The sequence below is a fragment of the Cimex lectularius genome, unplaced genomic scaffold (genome assembly GCF_000648675.2).
Source record: "Cimex lectularius strain Harlan isolate CLEC.00 unplaced genomic scaffold, Clec_2.1 scaffold111, whole genome shotgun sequence".
Classification (NCBI taxonomy): domain Eukaryota; kingdom Metazoa; phylum Arthropoda; class Insecta; order Hemiptera; family Cimicidae; genus Cimex; species Cimex lectularius.
This window is the reverse complement of record NW_019392681.1, coordinates 481,063-507,041: the sequence shown is the minus strand read 5'-3', so window position 1 is coordinate 507,041 and position 25,979 is coordinate 481,063. Positions and strand designations below refer to the sequence as shown.

The window sequence follows — 25,979 nt, the reverse complement described above, 5'->3', positions numbered from 1 at the left end:
CAAAAATTGCAATTTTGAATGTTATATTCCTCTATTGAGATTATATGAACAAATTTAAAATAATGGATTCAGTGTTATATTAATAACCCATGAATTCATGAAGCTCCTATAAGGAGGATAGTTAGCAGGACACTTCCAACCAACTGATAATTATTGCCAGGTCTGACAGAATCTCCCAATATCAGAGCTGACTGTTGGAAGATGCCCTATAATTGGAGCTGACACAGAAGCCAGTTGTACTTGTCCATTTGTCAAGACACATTTCCTAATATCATATCTGACAGTTGGATTATGGTCTTTAATTGATGCCAACAGAGATCAGTCGAACCAGTCCAAATTGTCATATCTGACAAAAGAAATTTCCTGTTATCAGATCTGACAGTTGGGTGATGGTCTTTAATTGGAGAAACAGAAACCAGTTAACCCTGTTCAAATTGTCATAACCGATGACACATTTCTCAATATCAGATCTAACAATACGTTCCTAGCTTCCAAACCGACAGTTTAATTATAGTATTTAATTGGAGCTAACACTGAGGCCATTTGCACTTGCCCAAATTGTCATAACAAGACACATTTGCTGTTATTAGATCCGATGGTTGGATTAGTCTTTCATTGGAGCCAACACAAAGGCCAGTCACACCAGTCTTGTCAGAACTGACAAACACATTTTTTGGTATTAGATCTTTCATCAGAGCCAGAGCTAACATACAAGACCAGTCGCACCTGTCTAACTTGTCATGACTGACACATTTCCCAGTAACAGATCTGACAGTTGGGTGATGGTCTTTAATTGGAGCTGACACAGAGACCAGTTGCACCTGTCCAAATTTTCAAAACGGGCAAGATACATTCCCTGGTATCAGATCATGATTTGGATCTAACACACAACAAAAGCTGTTAGAATTGCAACATCTGACGTCTTATTTTCTAGATCAAACAAATCGATTCTGATCTTTTGTCTTAGCCAATGCAACAACTGGAATAAAAATTCCAAACAGTTGACTCCATCCACTCCCCAATCTTTCGCAACATGCCATCATTTAGACAACATTTCGTACAAGAGATTTTTCAATTATTTTATATTTTCAAAGGCAAATGAAAAGCTGAGAATTGTTTTTAAATCAAAGGATAAAGAGAATATAAGTATAACACATACTGATTTATAGAAAAAAGAGGTCTTTATTTTGTGGCACACTTTTGCTATCAAAGTTAATTACTAAATAAGTTACAAGAGAAAAAAATACAAAATAGAGCATTACAGAATTAATCATATAATTGCAATTCCACCAAAATATACATCTGGAGTACGTACTTCTATTTCTAATTAGTTTAGAAATCTTGTTCATCCAAGTTAGCGGGTGCATATACTTATGTTTAACAAAAAACAAAAACTCGAAAATTAATATTTGAACTTGTAGTCATAAGTTTAAAATTTAATATCTCCTTTGGAAGCCTCCACCACTGCTCATTCCTTAAAAATAAAAAACATCGATTAATTATTGTTATAAATATATAAATTTTTAAAACATACCTCGGCGGAAATTGCCTCCTCCATTATATCCATTATCACTACCAAATCCTCTGTCACCGCCTCCGCCACCACCACCAGGAGTTGAATCCATAAAAAGCTCAATGTATCTGTGTTGCATGTGACTCTTATCCTAACAAAGCAAAATTATTTAAAATAAGAAGTGTAGAATTTAAATAGAAAACTGGTCACCTACTTTTGCCATAGCTTTGACTGCATCATCGTGGCATCCGAACTCAACATCAGCTTCTCCCGATGGTCTGCCATGGTTGTCAAATAAAATCCTGATGCTGACGGGGATTATTGGCCTAAAGAACTGTTCAAAAGGGTAATGTAATATTGCACAAAATAGATTTTTTAAAAAATATTCTTACATCAGCAATGTCGGCCTGGCTCGCTCTAAACGGCAGCCCTCTCATGTGAATACAATGCGTCGGAGGTTGCCAGTTTCCAGATCCACCAAAATTGCCCCGATCAAGGTTAGGGATGAGTGGCTTGATTCCTCCCCTGTTGTGTGACGGCATGTCCCAAACGCCACCGCTGTTGTTCTGATCCCAAGGGCCATCATCAAAATCGTTGAAACCACCACCTCCTCCCATTCCTAAAAACGGGTCAAAATTAATATATTAAAATACATGTATGTAAACAAGTTTTAAATACCTCTGAAGTTCCTTTGGTTGTTCCTTGACATTGAATTGTACCTGTTGACACCACCAAATCGCTCATTCCTGTCATAAGGGGTGTGCCTCTGGTTCATTGAAAAGCCAGACCTCATTTTTGGGGCGGCGGCAAGTTTAGCCTCAGCAATGCTGCTCCGGAATATTTCAATGTACCTATCATAACCATTTGTCAAATGTCAACATGGTTTCTCAGCTTTAAATATTTATTTAAAAAAATTTAAAACAATATTTAAACCTTAAAAAAAACAATTAACATAATATATTTTTTTAAAAATTACAAAATAAAAAATAGCAATAAAGGTTCTACAAAACTAAAGGATGGTGGCTGGTGATGGAAGGTCTGAAGGCAATCTTATAACAAAATTAACAATTTTTTAACACTTAAGAATGTGAGTTTATTCTTAAGATCATTTCCAAAATGCTGCAATGAGAATAACTGTATAAGACTGAAACTGCTTCTAAAATACTCATCTTCATTAATTTTGTTTTCCTTTGACAAAGGTTGTCTTCCAATTTTCAGTTTTTTTCTAATTCCCTCGAACATAAGTATGGAACAAATGTCATAATAAATAAATAAAAAATCATGGGAAATGAACTAATGCTCAGAGCTCAGATGGCAGTGAAAATAAAATGCATATTTACACACACACACAAAAATAAAAAATATATATATTTGATACAAAAAAGTGGTTATTTTTAAGAGCAAAAAAAAAGTGTTTTTCTATTAAAGATGCAAAATGTTTAACACAAACATTGAATAATTAAAAATAAAATTGAACTCAAATTTGAATCGAAAGGAATTTTTTTTAACATGTTGACAGTGTCGACTTGGCAGTTTTAATCTTAAACCATAAAGGGAATAGCAATATTTATTTAGAAATCGTGGGATGCGGTCTGGTGTGATGTAGATTTCAGAAAAACATTTTCTTTATCGTGCCAACATTTCGATCTTTATTGAGATCATCTTCAGGGCTCAATAAAGATCGAAACGTTGGCACGATAAAGGAAATGTTTTTCTGAAACCTACATCACACCAGACCGCATCTCACAATTTCTAAATAGTTTTAAAATATGATTAATTTTTGACTGACCATTCACTGAGCTAAAAAGATATAATTTCAATTTCTCACAGCATTTAATTGGCGAAATATGGCCTTAAGAATAAATTGCCAAAAGTTTCTGGAAGTGTGGTAAGAAAAGGCTAACGTTCAGCACAGACTTTTTTTTTAACGATTCATGCAGATATGAAGAGTATCCGCGGGCTTTAATGCGCAAAAGGTTAACCTAAAATATTATTTTTTAATGCACACCTATGTGTGATGTACAATAGTTTTGGTTGATTTCAAAGATTTTTCTTTTGACTAGAACTTCCATCGTGCTGAGATTAAAAATTTTAGTTCCAAGCTATAATTCCAACAGTTAATTGACAAAATTTGTACTTTTTAAAAAATAAACACATGCATTGCCTACTTATTATAAATCAAGACAGTTGCAGGGAATCCTTTTGATTATAAATCCTCTTCTAATGTTACAATTTTAAGTTAACTTAAAATATGCCTAAACCCTTAAAAGTTAGAAAAAGTGTGCCACTGGGTAAAATATGCTTTCAGTCACTTGAGGAGTACACTAAAATAGAAACAATTATATTGACTTAATTGTATATTTTCTTAGCCAATTTAATATTTCATAAAATAGATTTTTTTAAAGAGGTTAATTTTTTTTTATACAATTAACTGTTGATATTATAAAAAAAGAACTAGCCTTTCGAACAAAATAAAAACCAATAAACTCAAAAAACATGTTACCTGGTTCTTGAGCCCGAGCAATCGCATTATTTATAATGTACATTATAGATCAAAAATGATACTAACTTGAAATATTTAAAATTTTATTTGCACCTACCTCCCCACCAACCCACCATTTATACCATATTCACCCTTCTCAACAATCACCCAATATAGTCCTCATGATTTCCCCACCTGTGGCCTATTTTTTCCTTGTGTTTGAGCAGAGCTGCCTCTGCCGTGTCTTTGTTAACAAACTGTACGTATGCCTCCCCTGTTGTTCGCCCACTGCTGTCCGTCGCCAGTATTATCCCGTTACCGACTATCTCCAGTCCTACCCAATAAATAACCAACAACAAACACCCAGTCATAAATCAAACAAAAAAAAATTACATGAATAAAAAAGATTTGTTTAAAAAAAATAATGTCTTAATTAATGTTTTTTTGGTTGTTCAAAAAAAAGAAGTAATTTTTAATATATAATGAAAAAAATTCCAGGGAAAAGTAAAATTCTACTTTTACTACATCTTTCAATTTGACGTTGAGGCATGTTCAGGGTAAACCCTTTTTTATTTTTAATAAAATTTTGTTTTTGTTGTATCGTAGATATCAAAGCTCTAACCCGAAGGTAACCTTTGTCTTTAAATATTTTCCAATTTTTATTTAAAATTTCTTTCTGATTATCTTAATTTTTCAAAGGTTTGTCCACTCCTGGTTTCGCTTCGCTAACACGTCTAACAATTGTAAAAAACAAAAAACAATTTGAAGAAATATTATGTAAAAAAAGAAGAACTGAAGTTTTATTATACTTTTAGCAAGCTTACAAAGGTTCAAGGTACTTAATTTATGTCAAAAGTCCTTTTCAATTTAAATACAGTATAAAATAAAAAGATACTGACGAAGACCTTTATGAGCAAATGAAGTATAATAAAGCTTTTTATTTAACCTGCCGCAGTTCTGGTTCCAATGGTATCCCAAGTATAAACACTTTTTTTTTTAAATTTAAAAGTTGAACATAAAAATACTTTTTAAATCTTTACACTGAACTTGCCCAAATTATTTTGTTTCTGAAGTATTATTTCAATTTTTTTTTAGCTATTTTTAAAATATAATTTTGTGTATGTAAGATGTTATTGAAAAGTAAAAGCCCAAAAATTATATACAGCAAGAGGGGGAAGAATAAAAAAATCATTGAGGAAGAAACAACTGACCTCTAAAAAATGAAATTATCTCATCGATGGTGCAGTCGAATGGAAGACCGCGGAGGCGGACGCAAGCATCATCTCGGCTCAATTCCATGTTGTGACCGCATCTTTCAACGACCCAATCCATTTCAGATTTGTTGGCCTTGAATACTAATTGATATGACAAGTGTTAGTATAAAATAAGACGATAAAAAATAAATAAGAAGAGAAATCATCACTTCTTATACCTTCGATGTATCGATGAGCCATGTAGTCCCGATCCTTTTTGCACGCAAGCTCCACATCCTCGGGGGTCTCCATTTCAATATAAGCTTCCCCGCTGGGTCTCCCTTCCCTAGAAAGGGTCATTTGGACGCCCTTCTTCCCATTGCGAATGTTGCACTCAGCTAAAAAAAACAAGAAGGAATATAAAACATTATACAATGTCACATATGAACAAAGTTGATACAATTTTTTTTAAAGATATAATTAAATAAAAATAGATTTTTCAGAAACTATTTTATTACATTATTATTACAGTTCCAAACAAAATGACCATAAGCCCCGTTCCCACAATGCCGGACCGGCAGTTTTGCTGGAAACCGGCGCCCGGACATAAATGTTCACATTAGACCGGATTTGGCAAGAATACCAGAGCTAAAGTCCTCACCTCAGTCGAGGTCAGACCTGAGTACTCAATGGATGACAAAATTGTTGTGTTGTGGTGGTATTTTAGACGACATAGAATAAAAAGAAAATATTGGGTACATCTTATTATATGGGAAAGATTTTCTATAGGAACATTTGAAATATTAATGGGTTAACTGAGAAGTGACAAAACAAAGTTCTTCAATTATTTTCAAATGACAGCATCATCTTTTTATATTTTTGTTTTTATTTGTCTAGGGTTTCTATCCCTCTATACCCCTTCCAAATGTGCTGAGCCACCTAAAGAATAGGCAAAGGCAATGCAAAGCTCGTTCACATTACGCAAGTCCGGGCATTTTGCCGGCTCTCCGGAATGACAAAATGTCCGATAAAAATTCTAGATTCAGCTAAATGTGAACTTCATATAAAATGTACAGCCACTGGACAATCCGGCAGTTTCACCGGCATGGCAAACCGCCGGTCCGGCATAGTGGGAATGTGGCCTAATGGGTGCCTCAAAATCAATATTTATGCATGTCAGATACAGCAATTTGGAGTTTACATTTTCTACAACCGAATGTAAAGCTTGTATATGCCCCATCCTCCAGCCATCTCATCACTATCTCGGAATTTCAAAAACAAAAATTATGACTATATAATAAAATATCACGCATATTTTACATGCAGCTTGCCATTTTTAAACCATATTTGCACTCTAAGGGAATTTTCAAATTGTTTTGTGTGAGAAAGTGTTGTGAAACGTGAATTTGTTGTTAAGGCCTCAATATTGTAACGGCACACAAAACCAATATGGCACCACACTTTGTGTGAGTATGAAATACTTGGTCCAAAATTTATATTTATATCTTAAATTGTACTTTTTCTAATCAACATGTTTTGTAATTCACCCAGGCCTTGAAGATGACCCGAATAAAGATCGAAACATCGGCAAAACAATAAAAAAAAAAGGTGTTTTTATAAACTAATTCCTGACCGCTCCTCACGACTTCAACAAATTGTGAAACAACTGGTCACTAAGAAACACACATTAGTTTGTTTGTCAATGTGTTACCAGCATTGGTCACTTTAGAAAATCATTTAGACAAAGGATAAAAATTGCTTCATAATTTTTTTTAATAAGGCATAGCTTTTTTTAAACAAGGGTTCACAACAGCAGAGGTCACCTTGGGGTGCCAATGTTTTTGGAAGGGGAAAAAAATTGTTATATGTCAGGTTCGAATGCAGGACCACTGGATTCGAACCCGGGACTTTTACCTTACAGTGATGAGCGCCATGACAATGCCTAAACTGTTGCAGCTACCGACAATCTTTAATTTTACTGTTGATCTATGTCTACTTTTGAATTATTTTTCCCATGTTTTATTGGGTTGGGTTGGTGCAAAAATAATGCAGGTTTTGAAAAGTCAGTCAATACTATTTTTAATTTTTATAAAATATGAAAATTTATTCAAAATATTTTCCAGCACAATCTATACATCTTTGCCAATGTAATAGCGCTTTATTTCACTGACTTAAAAATCTTTATTTCGACTCGCAATAAAATCTTGTAAGGTGTTTTCGGATTCACCACTTCTCTAAAAAATTTGATCCCTCAAGAAGCAATCAAAATGCCTAAAAAAATGGAAGTCTGTAGACGAGAGGTCAGATTAATATAGAAGGTGCGGTAAGTTTTCTTAATATCATATAAGTCCTTAAGTTTCCACAAGGTGGTATTGAGATATGTGACCTGGTGTTATCGTGAAGAAGACGAAGAAATTACCAATACTGGACAAAGAGGTGGCAGTTTCCCATGAATTTTGTCAATTTCTTGGCAATATTTCGCTGCTGTGATAGTTTCACTATAATTCAGGAAATTATAGAGGCCAAGCAGTACACCACCCAACAGTGACCATGACTTTTTTTTTGGGTGCAGATTTGGTTTCGGGAAGTGTTTTGGGGCTTCATCCTTGTCCATTGACCTGTACGCATCCTGTTATCTTACAAATCCATTTCTCATCGCACATGATGATTCGATCAAGAAATGGATCATTTTGGTGGCACAACAGAAGAGATGTGCAAATTTCATAGCGTCAATTTCTTTGGGCTTTGGTTAGTTCGTGCAGTACCCCTTGTCGAGCTTCTTTACTGTACCAATTTGCTCTAGATGGCAAATAACGGTGGAGAGGTTCAACACCAAGCTCTTCCGCAATTTCCCGTGAATTTTCTTCAATCAATGTTTTAAATTGGTCATCGACCACAACAAAAAGCCTACCACGACTTTCTCTGACTTTGAGATCGAAATCTCTGACACCATTGCTGAATGATGCATCCGCTAATGCTTCCCTCCTCCCAAACTACATTGATGTTATCGCGGTCTGGGTCGCACTTTGCCCAAGTTTATATTCGTACAAATAAATTTGAAAAAAAATCTAGTTTGGACATATTTAATTTTGCAGGTCTTCATTCTTATAAAATTCAATATGAACTAAAATGTTTTGTATAAAAGATAACAGTTAAAAGTATTTATTATAATCCATAATTAGAATTTAGGGTTTAGTTTTGTTTACATGACAAACACCAGCGCAAATAAAACAAATTTTCAAAACCTGCATTAATTTTACACCAACCCAATACAATTTAAGTAAGAAATTTTAAAAACATCAATTTTTAACTTTTTTTTCTTTTTCCTCTTCATAATTCAAATTACTTTTGTGGTCCATTGGGTTTTTGGGGTCTCAAGAGATATGTCTCATTGAGAGACTTATCATTGATCTTAGGTGATCTGTAGGCTCTCCTCGCTCCATCACCACCTTTTGTTCATAAATGTGTACAGGTGAGAGATCGAGTGAGGTTTCCGTTACCGTTGTTGGACAACGGAATGCATTGGTTTAAGGAAAGACTTGGGTTTTTGGGGTCCCAAGAGATTTGTATCATTGAAAGATTTATATATTTTTAGATAATCTGTAAGTTCACTACCTCTCGCTCTCGCTCTCACTCTCACCACCTTTTATACATAAATGCGAAAGGTTGGCTTTAGGAGATCAAGGGATGTTTCCATTACCCTTATCGAAGAATGAAACGCATTCCTTGTGTTAAGACCACTTCATCACATTTTGTCTTAATAATTTGTGTTATATTAAGAACAAAATTAAAATAAATACTTTTGGATGTTGGATTTGGCCAAACGCCAGTTTTACATTTTCTACTTCCTCATATTTTTAAGATCTGTATGGTTAAGTTGAAGACTTATTGTACAAAATATGAAGAATAAGACATGTGGGTGTAGGCTAAGGTGTTAAGAAATTTTAGCACAACAATATTTCACGGTTAAAAGAATTGTTGATAAAGGCTAGCAAGAAAATCAATCAATCAATAATGCTTAACCGTAAAATTACGTCATGCTTTATTTCATTAAATTTGATTATTTATTTAATTTTGATAGCATACTTACAGAAGAACTTGACTATATCTTCTTCCGTAGTCGACCATGGTAGCCCGCGTACTTTGACGACGCAACCCTCGTCTTTAGGCGACGTTTGACCCATCATCTAACGAGATTAAAAGGCACAAAAAACAAATTTTTGTTGTAAAAAACATTTAACAATATTAAACAGAAAGAAACAAAAATGCTGAGGAAATAAACTCAAAGAGGATTATTTCATGCGTAGTTGCACTTTCCGCATTATAGTGTGGAAAATACTCACAAAAGCGTTCCACCGAGACTATCTCACCAGAGTCGTCCGATTAAAAAGAAAAAACAAAAAAATACACAAAACACTTTTTTTTAAATAAAAACACCGAGCAAAAGTCCTGGTTCCTCTTTTTGAAGTGTGCGTCAGGCGGTAGAGAAGCGAACGTGCCTCAGCCAGATGCCCCTAGGAGCCAATATGGCGAAAACCCAGCCGCTTCCGAATTAGAAATGGACTCGGCCGACAAACAAAAGTGACGCTAGCGAGCCGCAGTTCCGATTGGATATTAGAGTCACGTGACACCGCAACGTGGCCTACATGATTCAATGTTCATGTCGTTCAAAAATGTTCAACACAAATGATCCGTCTTCATCTCGATTCGTTAACGGTTCGAGTCTAGTCATTCTTTCATAAATTTAAATATTCAAGCAGTTCAAAGTTATCGACGACCCCAGACATATAAATGGCCAACTTATTTTTATCGATTAAATCGAACATAGATCATTTTTCATAAAAAAAAGCTAAATTTTGAAAGAACTTAATTCAAAAATCTATATTTCTATTGTGGTATATATATTAAAAAATAAAACAAAAATCACCTTTTTACAAAAGAAGTCAAACCATATTAATATTACTACAAAATTTCTTATCCAAATTGAACATTAGTATCAAAACAATAAATTGCTCCTCATTTAAAAAATAAATGTTAAATACTTCCATTATACTTCTGTATATAATTATTTTATTCTTAACATTGAACGAAGTGACTACCAAAATTTTATATAGCTGATCCACCATTGAAATAAAATTCAAATCAGTTGACTCTCTGTTTTTCAAATGCGCACATATTTACATACCCTCAGACAGCTAGGCACCCTTAAAGGCACAAATTGTTATTTTCTTTCAATTCCAAAATTATCCTGGAGCGCCTAAATTGCCTACTCTGGGAAAACAAAACAATTTTGTCTTAAAGTGGGATCATGGACATGAAGGCATAAAAGGAAATGAAAGGCTGATCAACTAGCCGAAAATGTGATACAATTGGAACTGGAAAATTGATTGAGAAAGAAAAAGTCAAGCACTTGACAAATGCACCAGGTATGAAGGAAGCTAAGAAATTTATACGTCTCTCAAGACAGAAGGCAAAGGAATGGAGCCACTGCCCTCATAACTATCATTTCACTAAGATGGGCAAAGCAGAGATAGAAACATGCCGACTCTGTCAGGAGGAATCAGAAATATAGGCGCATATAATTTGTGAAAGTGAAGCATTAGTCTGGTTACAGCACAGCCACTTCGGCAGGACATTTCTCACCGTTAAGGAGGTCCGAGAAGAGGCTCCAAGGAGAATGCTTAATCTTATAAGACTTTAAAAGCATGGCTATAATTTAATGAGGTTCTACAATGGATCTACTTAGACCACAGTAGAGGAAAGGATTATCATCTACATCACCCCCCCCCCACCACCAATCATCTTAAAAAATGATTAAAAACTACCAAAATGGTTCCTCAGTTATTTTACTGGTAGATCTCAAGGGTTAAAGTAAAATCCTATAATAAATAAATTTTGGTCACTTAAGGAGTTCTGAAAGGATCCCATTTAGGACCACTTATTTTTAATATTTTTGTTCACTAAAATTCCTTTCATTCTGTTCGCAGATGACCTACAAATTAGTCATAGTCTTGCAATGATAGCTCCCTTCTAATATGATACAATGTTCAATTACTATATTGATGTAATAAAATATGTAATTACTTTTTTCCAACAATCAAAAGTATTCATTCTCATTTTATAATTAATATGAAACAAATTATTAGGTAAATAGTTCAAAATATTCAATAGAAAGGGGCCTCTAACATGGAACACTGATGGTTAAGCCAATCTTGCTTGGTAGATTTCAAATGGTTAACGTGAAATCCTATAAATCAAACTAAATTTTGGTTACTTGGGAGTTCTGCAAGGATTTCAGTTAGGACCGCTTCTTGTTAATATTTTAATCAATGACATCTAATCTATCCCACATGTTTTCCTTGTTGAAAGATTGGTGTGCTAGAATTTCTGAGGAACTTATCCTGCACCCACGTAACTTATTCTTCACATTTTATACAAAAAATCTTCAATTGACCATATATATTATGCAGGGTGGGTGACCAAGACCCGAGGGGTTAAATCCCTAAAAGGTGCGGGGCTTGGTCAGCTCATGTGCCCTGCATAAATTTCTTAGACCTGTTCACAAACCCCAAGATTTTGGACCATTTAATCTCAGGGAGTGATTTGGTGATGTCCTCCCCTTCAAAGATTTCAAATCTAGACCTAGCATACCTATCACACTCTGCGAGGTAGTGCCTTGCCGTTTCTTCTTTTATTTTGCAAAAACGGCAAAAGGGATCTGGTAGAATACTCATTACGGTGTCTTCTCAGTGCGCAGTGGCCCGTCAGAATACCTATCAGCCTCCTAATTCTCTTCCTATACAACCCTTTCAATATTGACGTTGGAAAAAATGTAGAACTAGCTGTCTGCCATGTACAACATCCAAAAGTATTCATGTTTTATTATATACTTAATACAAAAGAAATTATTGAGTATAACAAGTCAAAGTATACTACTTAAAAAAGAGCTATTAACAGATGAAATGCAGGATATGTAGGGTGTTTGTAGGATATGAATTTATAAATTAGCCCCTGTGCAGATCAATTAAATGCCTTCTCTTCTACATCACAAACATACGCATGTGCTTGATCATATTGAAATTTTGCAGTACTATATCTGAAACCATAGCCATCTGCATAGTGGTAAAAAGTTTGGAATAGAAAAAGCAAATGTTGTTAATAACAGAGGAAAAAAAAAGAAAGAAGAACAAATGAGATAGAAATGTGTGATGATTAGTGACCGTTAATCGATATTTATTTAGAAATCGTGAGATGCGGTCTAGTGTGATGTAGGTTTCAGAAAAACATTTTCTTTATCGTGCCAATGTTTCGATCTTTATTGAGATCATCTTCAGGGCCTGGGATTTACAAACATTGTTAACATATAACAATTACATTTTGGATGTGGAAAAGTGAATTTATACCATGCAAAATATATATATATATATATTTTATATATATTCAATCCAAATATTTCTACCCACTCAAAGTGTTTGTCTTCTGTGTAATTGTGCCATTCTTGCGTGTTGTGTCGAGATCCAAAATGTAATTGTTATATGTAAACAATGTTTGTAAATCCCAGGCCCTGAAGATGATCTCAATAAAGATTAAAACGTTGGCACGATAAAGAAAATGTTTTTCTGAAACCAGACCGCATCTCATGATTTCTAAATAAAAAAAATGAGATAGACCTGAAGAAGCATGAAATTTGAAAAATTGACACTGCTCAATTATAACAAGTTCATACATATTATTTAAATAGAAAGATGTATTAGTCAGGGTGTGGTCTATACTGCGTCCTTTAAGCTGTTGTATGTTAAAGCACACTGGTGAGTCCGAGTTCATCAAGGAACATGTTTAATATGCCCCGTTTTTTCTACGGTCAAGTTTTATGTCCCAAAACACTTCAAGTACAGCACCACAGTTTGTTGGTGTTTCCTCTGCTTCTTTTCAGAATCTGTACAAGTTGGGTTATGCCAATTTTGAGATGTGTATTTAGTTTGCAATGTACTGTTCGCAGTACACGATTCACAGTTTTTCCTGATTGAACAAGAAACAAAACAATAGAAGAACAGATGAGGCACACTTGGAGAAGCATGAAATTTTAAAAATTGTTACTGCTTAATTGTAACAATTTAATACCTGTTATTATAAGAAGAGTACCATGCTAACAGAGTTCCATCTACATCATAACATGTAAATCTAAAGAGAAGAATATGTTTACAGTGTCAAAGGCTTTAGAGAAGTCAACTTATTTTAAACTATTTTGTTATAAAATAATAGCATAATATAACTGTGTTACCATTGATTAATTGTAACTATTCTCAAAACGGATTTTCCATTGCGTTGCCTTTCAAATTTTTGTGATGTTGAACGAAATCGTCTACAGCGCTGCTGAAAAGTAGATGGCGCTTTTACAGCACTCCAAAAATCCAAATGCATTCCAGCTGTTCTAGGTGAAACAATGACCGCTGACAAATCTCCTTTTTGCCCTTTTCATTTATCGAAAGACAAAGATGTAATTTAAGGGCGGATCTACCGGTTTTACCCTCTCCTCCGGCTAACTTCAGTTGGTTGCGACCAATTTGTGAATTATAATAAAAGGAAAAGCTGGAGCTGGATTCGGCTCGAGTCATAAACACATCTACAAAATGAGCTTCCTTTTGTAAGTACAAATTCTGTCCTGTTACCGAACTTCTTTCACCAATTTTCGACTTATTTAGTCAACCACGTGGAGATTTCAATGTGGAAATTTAAAATTGTACCAATACCCGGAGTGTTAATTTAATTTCTTTTGATTTCAACAGTGGAAGCCGTTCATCAAAAACTTTCAAGCCAAAAAAGAACATTCCAGAAGGGACTCATCAGTATGACTTAATGAAACATGCTGCTGCCACTCTTGGCTCAGGAAACCTCAGGCTTGCCGTCCTACTTCCCGAAGGAGAAGATCTCAACGAATGGGTCGCTGTCAATAGTGAGTGATATTGATAAACCAGTCGCTTTTTATTGTCCAAACGTTGAAACTATGAGATGTAAATCTTTGCTGATTTAACATTTTACATTAGCACTCGTTCAACATGTCATTGATGTTAATTGTGCTAAAATTGTTTAGCCTTTCTAATCCATTTTGATCCCCTTTAATCATCCTGTTCTGATTCTTGCTGATATTATCAAGCAATTTTATGTACCTACCTCTCTCAATAAGTTACCTGACTGTGACGATTTGTGAAACATTGATGATCTTGATTGTCTGAGTTCATCATGAACTACACATGTACATTTTAGTACCTTTAAAAACAAGGTTTAAAGGAATGTTGGAAATCTTGTCTGCAAAAATATAGATTTATTACACTTTCATTCCTTTCTATGATAAAACTGCATATAAAATAGACTGACCAATGAATTTAGTGAAAGGGCAAAAACTAAATGAGTTGACATGTTTTATCATTTCATTTTGATATATTGGTTCAGAATAAAGCAAGGCTAAGTAATTGCTGACATATTTTTTGTTCAATTTATTTTCAAATGTAGCTCTAATTGTTGAATTCAAACCAATCGGCCATCGTTGACAGAGGGATTTTTTTTTTTTTTTTTTTTTTTTTTTTTTTTTTTTTTTTTTTTTTTTTTTTTTTTGAGGGTGAAAGGGGAATATTTTGTCTAAAGTAGTACAGTCCAAGCTATGGAACTCCATAATAGAGAATCTGTGTTTGAAGAAAACTTCTTTTAGTTCCAGCACTGTTTTTCCAGCAAACATTGCTGGAACTAAAAAAAGTTTTCTCTTTTGACACAGATTCTCTATGAAAGGGGAATGTGGGTAAAAAAGGCCAGGGCGACAAGTATAGTTAATGTTAGTATAAAGTAGATCATTAGATATTTAATGCGTACATAAAGGTGTCCCCAGACTTGTCGAATGCTGAGCAAAGGTTCGCCGAATCCGGACTAGGAGGGTGCTCGGTTATTAGCCAAGCAACAATATTCGGTCCTCACCTTGCTCGGCTAATTTCGTTTTTCTTGTCTGCTTCAGAGAGCATGAATATTCATGAAGTTGTTGAACTCAAAGCATCCACACATTCAGGTATTAACTGTACTGTACGGAAATCAACAGTTATTATTTACTGCTATTTATTTTTTCAAACTAATCTATTCCTAACTAGTATATATGTATTAATAAAAGAACAACATAGCGTTATTTCTGTTGGCCCAAATTTACAGTCTTGCAGTTGCTCAATCTGAACCAAATATTTGGAACATTTCTCTTCCGAATTATAAAAATTGGAACGAGGTTTTTGATACGTGGAAACAGATCAGAAGTAAGATAGGGCAACAGTACTCTGTGACTGAGTTTGTAGTCACTACACAAAACAGTAACGCAAACATTTTTGAATTTTGCATTACACAAAACACTGTTTTTTAGAAAAATTACACTCCTTACTCAAACCATAACACTTAGAATTAGTTATTGTATAATATGTATTATACAAATATATATATATATTTTTTTTTTTTGCAGCTGTTGACTTCTTCAACCAGATAAACATGCTGTATGGCACAATAACCGAGTTCTGCACTGAGGAAAGTTGTCCTATTATGTCAGCCGGGCCCAAATATGAGTATCACTGGGCTGACGGTCACACGGTCAAGAAACCTATAAAATGTTCCGCTCCAAAGTACATTGACTATTTAATGACCTGGGTTCAGGACCAGTTAGACGACGAGACTTTATTTCCTTCGAAAATCGGTATAATTATTTTCATATCGAATTTGAATTGAAATTTGCTAACATAAATTTTTTTTATTCAGGTGTTCCATTTCCAAAGAATTTCCAGTCTATAGCTAAAACGATATTGAAAAGACTGTTCAGAGTTTATGCGCACATTTATCACCAACATTTCACCGAAGTTGTGTCGCTCGGGGAAGAGGCACATTTAAACACATCGTTTAAACACTTCATATTTTTTGTTCAAGTATGTAATTAAATAAAATTAATTTAATTTGATAACATCTTATCTGAATTTTATTTATTTAACAGGAATTTAGCCTAATAGATAGAAGGGAGCTTGCACCTTTGCAAGAACTGATAGAAAAGCTGACCGCCAAAGATGGCCGATGAAATGTAACAACCATCCAAAATACCAATTTGGTAAATTATGGAAATGTTCCTCTTTGATGTTAAAACTCATGCAGATATAAAAGATGAATTATTTTGGTTTTAAACAGTAACAGACAAAATATCAGCGCAACGAATTATTCTAGCTAAGGCATCGTAAAAAAAAAAAAATGTCAGTCCGATCCATAGCAGCAGATTTTATTTCAAAAGTTCATTTTCCATGAGCTAACATAAACCTTTTTAACTAAACATTAAAAAAATATATATAATAATAAAAGTTAATTGTTAAAATTGTTTATAATTTTAATATGAAATTGAATTCAGAATTAATATGCCATGATGCCTGTGGTTTTTGTCATTCTTCTTGATTGTGTTTACAAAAATATCAATGAAATATTTTTAAATAGCTTCTTTTTAAAATTATTATTATTATATAAAATTATAATACATGTGAATTTAGAGGGGGAAAATGTGATATAATCATAAAATAGTATTTATTACACTAAGATCCTCGTGATTTCAATATATAAGTTAGGACTACCAAAAAGAGAAAGAAAAAAAAGGAGAATTACATGGTGTAAAGTCAAAGCTGTGAGAGAATTTTTTGGCTCAAGCCTTGAGATAAAGCTTTAAGATGATCAGCGTTTTATATTTATATTTAACAACAGTATGAATTGGGGTGGAATCACTCATCATTTATTAATTATTTTTAAACTAAATATGAACTAATATATGTGACAATTTCAAAATAAAGGTGGTTTATTATTTAAAACATATCTGCTTTTATATGAATACATGTTTTTATTTTTTTAATTTGACTACAATAAAATTAAAAAAAAAATTAAAAGTAACTGCTGACTATTTGAATCAAGTCTTTCAATTTCGATATTTTCTGTTCTAATTTATCACAATTTTCTCATTATGCTATGAAAAAAAAAGCTGTGATTGTTTAAAATTTTAGCTTCTCAATGCTGATTTCTTAAGTTTTTTTTTAAGCGCAAGGGTGACTCAGTTTTTTCCCTGGTCATTTTAAATAAACAGAGATGTAGTTTTGAACAGTAAAACTTAAATTTATGAGGGGGGATTCAATGGGAGCAACTTATGAATTATGTTTAATGTTAAAGATATGACTAATTGTACTGTTATCTTTGTTTGAAATGAAAGCACAAATTAAAAAAAAAAAAAGTGCTTCCAAAGTTCTTTTGAATTTATTGTTGATAGACACTAACATGTTTGTTTTGTTCAATAGATTTTCTCAATTGTTTAACTATTTAATAATTTTATTTATTAGCCTACTTGTAAAATCGAGTGGAAATGTGAAAAATTTTATTGATCAGATTAATTTTTTCTTTCGGTGTTTAGCTTTCTCGTGTAGATCACTCATTCAAGTACTTATTCATTTTTTAACTGAGCGCACTGATCTTTGCAATAATCAAGTCTCTTAACTCCTTGATAAGTTCATCAGTCGCACTTTTATTGTTAAGTCACATTATTCTCTTTGTTACTGATCAATATTAAAACAGCCGTCACATAACAAAAAAATCTGTTTATATTTGTGTTTTATTTATTTAATTAATGTGATATCGTTTAATATTTATAGTCAATTTTTGTTGAATGGTTGCATTAAAATGCAACTTTCCTTCTATGAACTAATTATTATTGTAAAACCTCCAGACAAATTATAAAAGGTGTTTTTTTTGTTTAACTTTTTAAGATCTCAAACTTTAACATTTCAAAACGAAAGTTTGTACATAAAATATTATGTTACGTTTTGAAAATTTTCTATTTTCAGGGTTTGGGTGATCTGATGTATGAAAAGTAGACCCTTTACTATTTTATTTGTCATTTTTAGTTCATTTTATTATATTTATTTTTATGCTTTCATATATTTTTTTCCTGTGCTTTTATTTTTTTTAATGGTTATCACAACTGTTCAGGTTTTCTATGTGTCTCACATGTAAAATAAATTTTCCACAATATGTTTGTATATAAATTAGGTTTTACATGTTGAATAAAAAAATGTACATTATATGGGTGTATTTAAATCCTTTCTTAAACTTTACATTATTTTGAACTTATGATCAGCATCCGTTTCAAAATAGGTATTGTTATTGATACAATTAATTTTTATTGCGTAATGCTTATAATAGAAGGCTTGGTAAAATTGATCAGGATCACATCAGGACAGTAGAGTCCTGCTAATCTGAACTGATTGAGACCAAGCCCGGTTCGGATTGACTGAATACTGCAGAAGCAAGCAGTAAAGCAGGTCTGGTAGACACTTATGCGATACACAAGTGTATATTAAAGAATAGGCTGGAAATTTTGAAAAAGCAGAACAAGGGTGATAATGTAGTTAAGTAGTTTCAGGTCATTTTGGTTTGCCTATGCTCAGACCAAGCAACCAAACGCCTCTTAATTTTTGAATGAAAGTGTAGTGAAAAAGTAGCAATGGAGTTTATAGTGGGCAAAACAAAAAAATTACTTAGACATTTGGTTAATGGGACTCTACAGCCTCTCTTTTGAGGTATTTTTATACTTTATTAAAAAAAGACAACAAATTAAACTCATTACTGATTTAAAAAAGCTCAACTCTGTATACATGTGCACATACACATACACAAAGCTGAACATATCACTTCTTGCAGACCACCAGAAATTCCAAAATAGTATAATTTACAATAAATTACCATCCAACCTTGAGAATCACCCACCCAGTGTTGGCAGTCGATGAGGTACTCATATTCCGCCATTAGCCCTATTACATTCATGCTAATAAATACATTCACTCTCAACATACACAAAGAAACAAGATTAGATATCTATAAAGTATTATGTACAGTAAAATAACCTGTTTCCTCAAAAAATTGGAACCAGTTTCTCAGATACTTGCTGCCCAACATAATTGTCATATCGGGTGACAGTCTTACACAATGTATATTTGGAGCCAAGGAATAGCCCTTTAATTAATTGGGACACATTGAGAAAACTTTCTCTACTTGTGTGTGGTGTTTTCTGTTCCAACTTTCTTCCCCACCCCTTCAAAATCCAACGTATATATACATAAAACATCAATATCTCACTGGCACTCTCAACACAACACCCAATAATAACACATCTACACAGAAAAAAAAACACTTTGAATGAGTACAAATACTTTGAGTCTAAAATTTCTAGCATTGTATAAATTCACTTTTTTTTCACATCCTACATGTATTTGTATAATTTAAACAATGTTTATAAATCCCAGGCCCTGAAGATGATCTCAATATAGATCAAAACGTTGGCACAATAAAGAAAATGTTTTTCTAAAATCTACGCCACACCCATCTGTATCTCATTCAAATAATTGTTTCTCTACATGCTGGACACATACGCGAGCTTTGGCCCAAAAGTAAGTGTCCATTTGTCAACCTCGCATGACCTATTCTTAATCTAGTGAGGGTGACAAGTCAGATTCTCTGAGGGCCACTTATTGACAGTGCTCTTGATATGCGAGTGACAGCGTTCTCTTCCAATTTCTTTTAATTTTTTTAAACCAAAATGCACAAGCAATACATTCTTAGAAAAACATAAGCAAAGGGTTGCAAACACCAAATGAATTTAATCTAGTACACACAGGTTTGACCACCATGAGAAATACTCACAACTTTCAAACCCGAATAGGAAGACCTTTACATAATTCCGGTCCAACTTCCCGTTAGGTGGTAGAACCATGGGTCAAACAACTTTACAATATTTTTCTTATTATTCTCTATTGAAAGAGCCACGGGCTACACCAGGAACCAAGCTTAAAAACTACTAGCTTGACAAATACGAGTTGGAATTAGACGACCAATATGATAAGGGGCGATAAAATTACAAGCCCATCACCTTGCAGACTTCTTGTCTGAATGTCGTTTTGTGCTGATCTGGTGGGTTTTCTGGAAGGTTTTCATTTTTTTTATGAAGTGGAGAATTCTTCTCTAACTTTATATAGATATGTATAATTTTTTCCTAGTTACTGGGGGCAGTTGCATAGGATATGTTCTGTCCTCTCTATCTCTAGACACAATTTTATTTAACATTTATTAATACTTAGGATTTTTAATAAGAAAGAATTCCTTTCTCCCATTGGGTTTTTTCTTGATTCATGACTGGTTTTCGGTCTCAGTATTTGTTTTGTTCTTGACTTATTCCAGTTCTTTTTAATATAGCTATAGTTTATGCAACAAAATGGATTGTCAACACAAATTCCTTCTGCATCATGGTTACGCACAAGTTTAATATATCTGCCAAAAAGTGAGAAAAGTAGTGGGCTTAACTTTGCACCCTGTAAAACTTCCAGTGATATTATTGTTTAGACTATTTTCTGATTCTATACTAATTCTTGTGACATAGACAGATTTTTATTTATTTTAATGAATTTATCTTTTCCTCCAAGATTAAACAATTTGTTAATCTGTTTATCATGGGTTAAACACCCTTTTATAATTGACATATATTATTTAAAAAAATTTACTCCTATTTATTCTTCATTTCAAATTTACTATAGCCATAAGTGTAAAAATCACACTTTTGTATGTAATTGCATAGGGTAAGAAGGAAAAATGGAATTTGTTGCCTGGGGTATGTTATGATCTTAAATCAGTATAAAATCTGTTGTATTTATTTACAGCATTGAAACACTTTCATTTAGTCGGGCATGACCTGTTGGTAAATTTAGAAAATAAAAGTCAAATGTATTATAATACAAATAACTTTATTTCAGAGTGTCATATACAACTTTAATGCACAATGGAATGCTAGTTTATATAACGTTAAAGCCTACCATACAGTATTTACAAAATCAAACCAACATAATCAATTTGTATATAACAATGATTGTAAACCAAATCTGCCAAAGACGATAGCAATAGGATATTATGATTCACCAATATGTAACATTTTACATAACAAAAAAAAAAAAATCATAATAAAAATGTACAAATTGCAAACAGACCCAGAATTGAAAAAGTGATTTAATTGAATCCTTCTTATTAGAATGAAAATCAAAAATACTATTAAATTTTTATTTTCTTCTTTTTTTTGTCAAGTTTCAACGGCAGGGGGGGAGGGTAATAAATTATCACATGGAATTATGTAAGGTGCTAAACATAAAAGTGTTGCAAACTGGGCTCAGTCAATTTTGAATTCCAGAGTCTGCCATGTTATGCCATTCGAATGCTTTGGATGATTTGAAAAACGGCTGAAACAAAATCGGTGTGTTAAAACGTATATATTTTATTATAACGATTCACGTAAATGTTCAGACTGCTTACCGGATCCACAAACAACAAAGACAAACAACGCAAGAAGCCAAGGTCCAACGGGATATTTTTCATCTGCCGCTTTCTGTAACAAAAAATTACACAATTAATAAACATAATGATAAATAACTAAAAAATATAATAAAACGTTAATAAATATAACATAAATAAACATAAGAATAGAAGAAACTAATAAGTTCAAATTAACAAAGCCTGATTGAGAGGGAAAAAATAAGGACAATGCATTAAGAAGAAGAAAGTAAATTTTATTTTGGAGCTTCAGACCCCCTTGAATATCAAAAAAGTACAAAATTTGGCACAATTTGTGACAAAATGAATATATAAAGATTTAAATGTAATAGCATAAAAATAAATGAAACAGAAAAACTGTGAATAAGTACATTTATAAAAGGTTTAAACTTTCTATGTTAAAAAATATATTTTCTAAATAAATGAAACGATTAATGTTTTAAATTTAAACAGTTGTCCTTGTGTTAAAAATTATTGGATTGATTATCTTTGAGTGTACAAAGATTAAATTCAATATGGAAAAAAACACTAGAGTTATGAACTTACGACGGTATACTTATAAAGTATGTTAAAAACATTCCACATCTAAATATTTATTATTATTTATAATGAAAATTATTTAATTATGTATCTTTGAATGTACAAAGATTATAAGTTAATGGGGTAACTCATACACTTGCAAACTCAAGGTATACATGCAAAATTAATTCATTTTCTTTTCACGTATTTTAATAGTTTACTTTATAGAGTTGTCTTCGAGTGAGTAATCATTGATAAGGATGTAACAGCCAACTATTGGTTATTCAAGAATTAGAAAAAAAATTGGGTCTTATTTATCAATTCAGATAAAACGATAAATTTACAATATAAGGAGCACTCTGCATGGACAATTTGGTCTCCCAGATGACAATTCAATAGTAAAGAAGAAAATTTAATAAAAGAACATAGAATATGAAAGTAATGATAAAAATAAAGTAAGCTTTTCACCCAGTTTAATATTTAGGTTCATTAACAAACACATACTTGTAGAGAGGGGTCATCAATGAATAGGGAGAAAAGGATAAGCCTTAAAACTTATCCTTGCCCAACCTTACAATTTACAGGGAAAAAATTTGAATATGGTACAATACACTTTTATAAAATATGATTAAACTTTTTATGTTCATTTTTTTTAAATCAATTTAACAGTCAATATTCCAACAGGTTGTCCTTGTATGAAAAAGTATTGGACTGTTTATCTCTATGAAAAAATTAAATTCAATAGGGGAAAAAACTTGAGTTATGACAGTACTTTAAAGTATGCTAATTTTTAGTAAAGTTAATAAAGTACAGTTTTTTTTTTAATGTCACAACTACATATGAAGACAATTAATGTTAAAAATAATTTGAATTTGTTTATCTTTGAGTGTACAAAGTGAGGGGGATCACTGACTCTTTTTAAATATTTTCTTATAGTAACGACATACTTCAACTGTTTATTTTATAGAGTTGTTTTTTTATAAGTATAATAATTGGTAAGGATCTAACAGCAAATAATCTCTTATTCAAGTGAAAAATTGCATAAATTGGCAAAAAATTTATTTGCCTCTACAAGCACCATACAACATGGAAAATTCCGTCTGCTCGAGGTCAAATATCAACAAAGCAAGAGAAAAAATTGAATTACAAACAACAATTAAGAACGTGAAAGTAAATCACAAAATCGAAGCAAGATTATTCAGCTTGTTTAAAGATTTTAGTCTGTAAAAAAAATTATAAGGTCATTAATGAATAGGGAGAAAAGGATAGGACTTAAAATGCATCCCTCCATAACCTTGAAACTGACAAAAAACAGGGTAGTAGTATAAAATAAGTTTGAATTTTCTATGTTATTATTTTTTTTAAAATGATTGTCGTTGTATGAAAAAAGTATTGGACTGTTTAGTTCTGAGTATGTAAAGATTGAATTGGAGAGGGAAAAAACGAGTTATGGATCTTATGACAGTATACTAATAAAGTAAGTTTATACATTCTACATATTTTTTTTTTCTCGCGTCATAACTACAAATGTGGACAAATTAATGTTGAAAAATAAATTCAATAGGGAAAAAACTGTCGAGTTATGACAGTATTTTAAAGTATGTTAAAACATTCTACATACATTAAATTCACTAATTTCGTGGTCCACTTGACCAATTAATATATTACAATTAAGGTTTTCAGCTGAGATAAAAAAGTCAATGGCACGAGCGGGATTCGAACCCACGACCTTAGGCTAAATACGCTGCTGCTCTACCACTTGAGCTATCGTGACCCCAATCCACTCGGACACCAACTTCCCATCTCAACCCCACCTTTTGAGTTTTCCCTCCTTTTTGCCATTTTTTGTATCTAGCCGAAGATCGTGGGTTCGAATCCCGCTCGTGCCACTGACTTTTTTTTCATCTCAACTAAAAACCTTAATTAATTGTAATTGTAATGTGGTAAGCAAATATCTCTTATTCAAGTGAAAAAAATTGGTACTTTATTTGCTTCTACAAGAACCATACAACATGGAAAATTCCGTCTGCTCGAGGTCAAACAGAGCAAGAGAAAAAATTGTATTAAGAACATGAAAGTAAATTACAAAATTGAAGCAAGATTATTCAGCCCATTTAAAGATTTAAGTCTGTAAAAAAATTATAAGGTCATTAATGAATAGGGAGAAAAGGATAGGACTTAAAATGCATCCCTCCATAACCTTAAAACTGAAAGAGTCCATATCCAAAAACGTGATAAAATAAGTTTGAACTTTTTATGTTATTATTTTTTTTAAATAAATGTAATGATTAAATGTCCAAAATGAAAAAGTATTGGACTGTTTAGTTCTGAGTATTTAAATATTGAATTGGAGAGGGAAAAAACTTTTGAGTTATGGATCTTGTGACAGTACTTATAAAGTATGTTTATACATTATACTTTTTTTTTCTCGTGTCATAACTACAAATGTGGAAAAATTAATGTTTTCGTAAGTAAAAGTATAATTGCAAACTTTAAAAGGATTAATTAATTTTTTCACAAACTGTAATAGTTTGTAGTAATAATTGATAAGGATGTAACAGCAAATTATTTGTTATCCAAGAGAGAAAAAAAAAAATACACAAGGAAGTTGGATAATTTTTAATTTAGTTATCCAGCTTTGCTTTCTTTTTCAATAAAACGCTTCCGCTGGAGAAAATGTGTTGAATAATCTCGGAAATGAATCAATAAAAAAAGTCGATTAGGCAACGTGTTACAGGAGAAATTATCTACGTTGATTTAATAGAGGTAAAAAAAAATATAAAAAAAATCACGGCCCCACTACAGATCTCGTACAGGATCCACGTTTCCCAGCGTGTCCCAGATCAACGTAACGGTACTCGACCAACTGCGCGTCAATTACTGACATAAATCAGTCGAGATCGACGTTAAAATACCCAAAGGGAAGAAATAAAAAAAAATTGAATTATGATTTTTTTAATGGTTAAAATAAACGAAAAATTGAAAGGGGATCAAACGGAGTATGTTGAACGAACATGAACATAACATATGGTACGACTTTCCAAGAAAATGAATGGTTGTCAGAAGTCAAATACGGTTGGTTAATGAATAAACCAATGTTTCTTTTTATTATTTTAAAAATATGATTAGTATTTATTTATTTTTTAAATATTTAATATAAATTAATAGTTTTTTAAATATTATGAAGTGGAATGAATCTGTTGTTGAAATATTTTTTAATAAAACAAACAATAAAATACAGGTATGCCGATTTAAAACGTAAAATAAAGTCAAAATGAAAGTGAAAAAATCCAATATCCAGGTGAGAGGGGCATAAATTTAAAATGTAAACAATTTTAAAATTCATACCGTCGATTTGGGCACGTTTCCTCTCAGTGTGACATTCTTGCTCGCCTTTTCGTTGGCGTAGCGCATCCTTTGTTTCGGTGCCATCGTCTAAGAAAAGGGCGATCGGGTTCTCAGGGTTCTGTTGGGTAGGCGTCCGACTCTGGGGCCAACGGTGTTCCCTTTGAGAATGAGACTAAAACAAGACTCCGGCCTGTGAGGTGTCCGCCTCGAAACTTGCCAGCGAGTTTCTGTTGACGTTTTAGGTGAAAGGGATGCCGAAATGCGGTTATAACTTATTTACAGCGCTAGGGGACAATCCGTCGACTGTTATTTTTCCAAATTTTTACCCCCCGTTTAAAATGACCTTTAATTTGTTTAATTTTTATTCTCTACATTCGCTCCGATACATTTGCTTACAAAGAATTTCATTCCATACTAAATATTGGATGAAATTTTTCATCTATACAAATACTGGAAGATGGTTATAACTTGCTACATGAGTAGAGCGCCAGTTTAGTTCAAATTTGAAAATAGCCCATTT

General features: G+C 32.7%; 3 protein-coding genes across 3 annotated transcripts; 1 reads left to right on the top strand and 2 right to left on the bottom strand.

The window, feature by feature from the left end:
* Positions 1–1,169: 1,169 nt before the first annotated feature.
* LOC106668636 (heterogeneous nuclear ribonucleoprotein H2) lies at positions 1,170–9,826 on the bottom strand. The gene is made up of 10 exons (XM_014397568.2): positions 9,532–9,826; positions 9,279–9,375; positions 5,428–5,586; positions 5,207–5,350; positions 4,191–4,329; positions 2,192–2,364; positions 1,906–2,132; positions 1,728–1,847; positions 1,535–1,664; positions 1,170–1,474 (listed from the first exon to the last, which is right to left on the bottom strand). The coding sequence occupies exons 2-10, from the start codon at positions 9,373–9,375 to the stop codon at positions 1,437–1,439; spliced, it is 1,227 nt and encodes a 408-aa protein (XP_014253054.1). The 5' UTR covers positions 9,532–9,826; the 3' UTR covers positions 1,170–1,436.
* Positions 9,827–13,599: 3,773 nt separating this feature from the next.
* Positions 13,600–18,303, top strand: LOC106668673 (MOB kinase activator-like 1). Its single transcript, XM_014397639.2, has 5 exons — positions 13,600–13,832; positions 13,975–14,141; positions 15,678–15,905; positions 15,968–16,131; positions 16,197–18,303. Exons 1-5 carry the CDS (start codon positions 13,819–13,821, stop codon positions 16,275–16,277), a joined length of 654 nt encoding a protein of 217 aa, XP_014253125.1. The 5' UTR covers positions 13,600–13,818; the 3' UTR covers positions 16,278–18,303.
* A 2,693-nt stretch (positions 18,304–20,996) lies between these two features.
* LOC106668679 (stress-associated endoplasmic reticulum protein 2) lies at positions 20,997–25,880 on the bottom strand. The gene is made up of 3 exons (XM_014397649.2): positions 25,460–25,880; positions 21,575–21,647; positions 20,997–21,501 (listed from the first exon to the last, which is right to left on the bottom strand). The coding sequence occupies exons 1-3, from the start codon at positions 25,541–25,543 to the stop codon at positions 21,464–21,466; spliced, it is 195 nt and encodes a 64-aa protein (XP_014253135.1). The 5' UTR covers positions 25,544–25,880; the 3' UTR covers positions 20,997–21,463.
* Between the last annotated feature and the right edge of the window lie 99 nt (positions 25,881–25,979).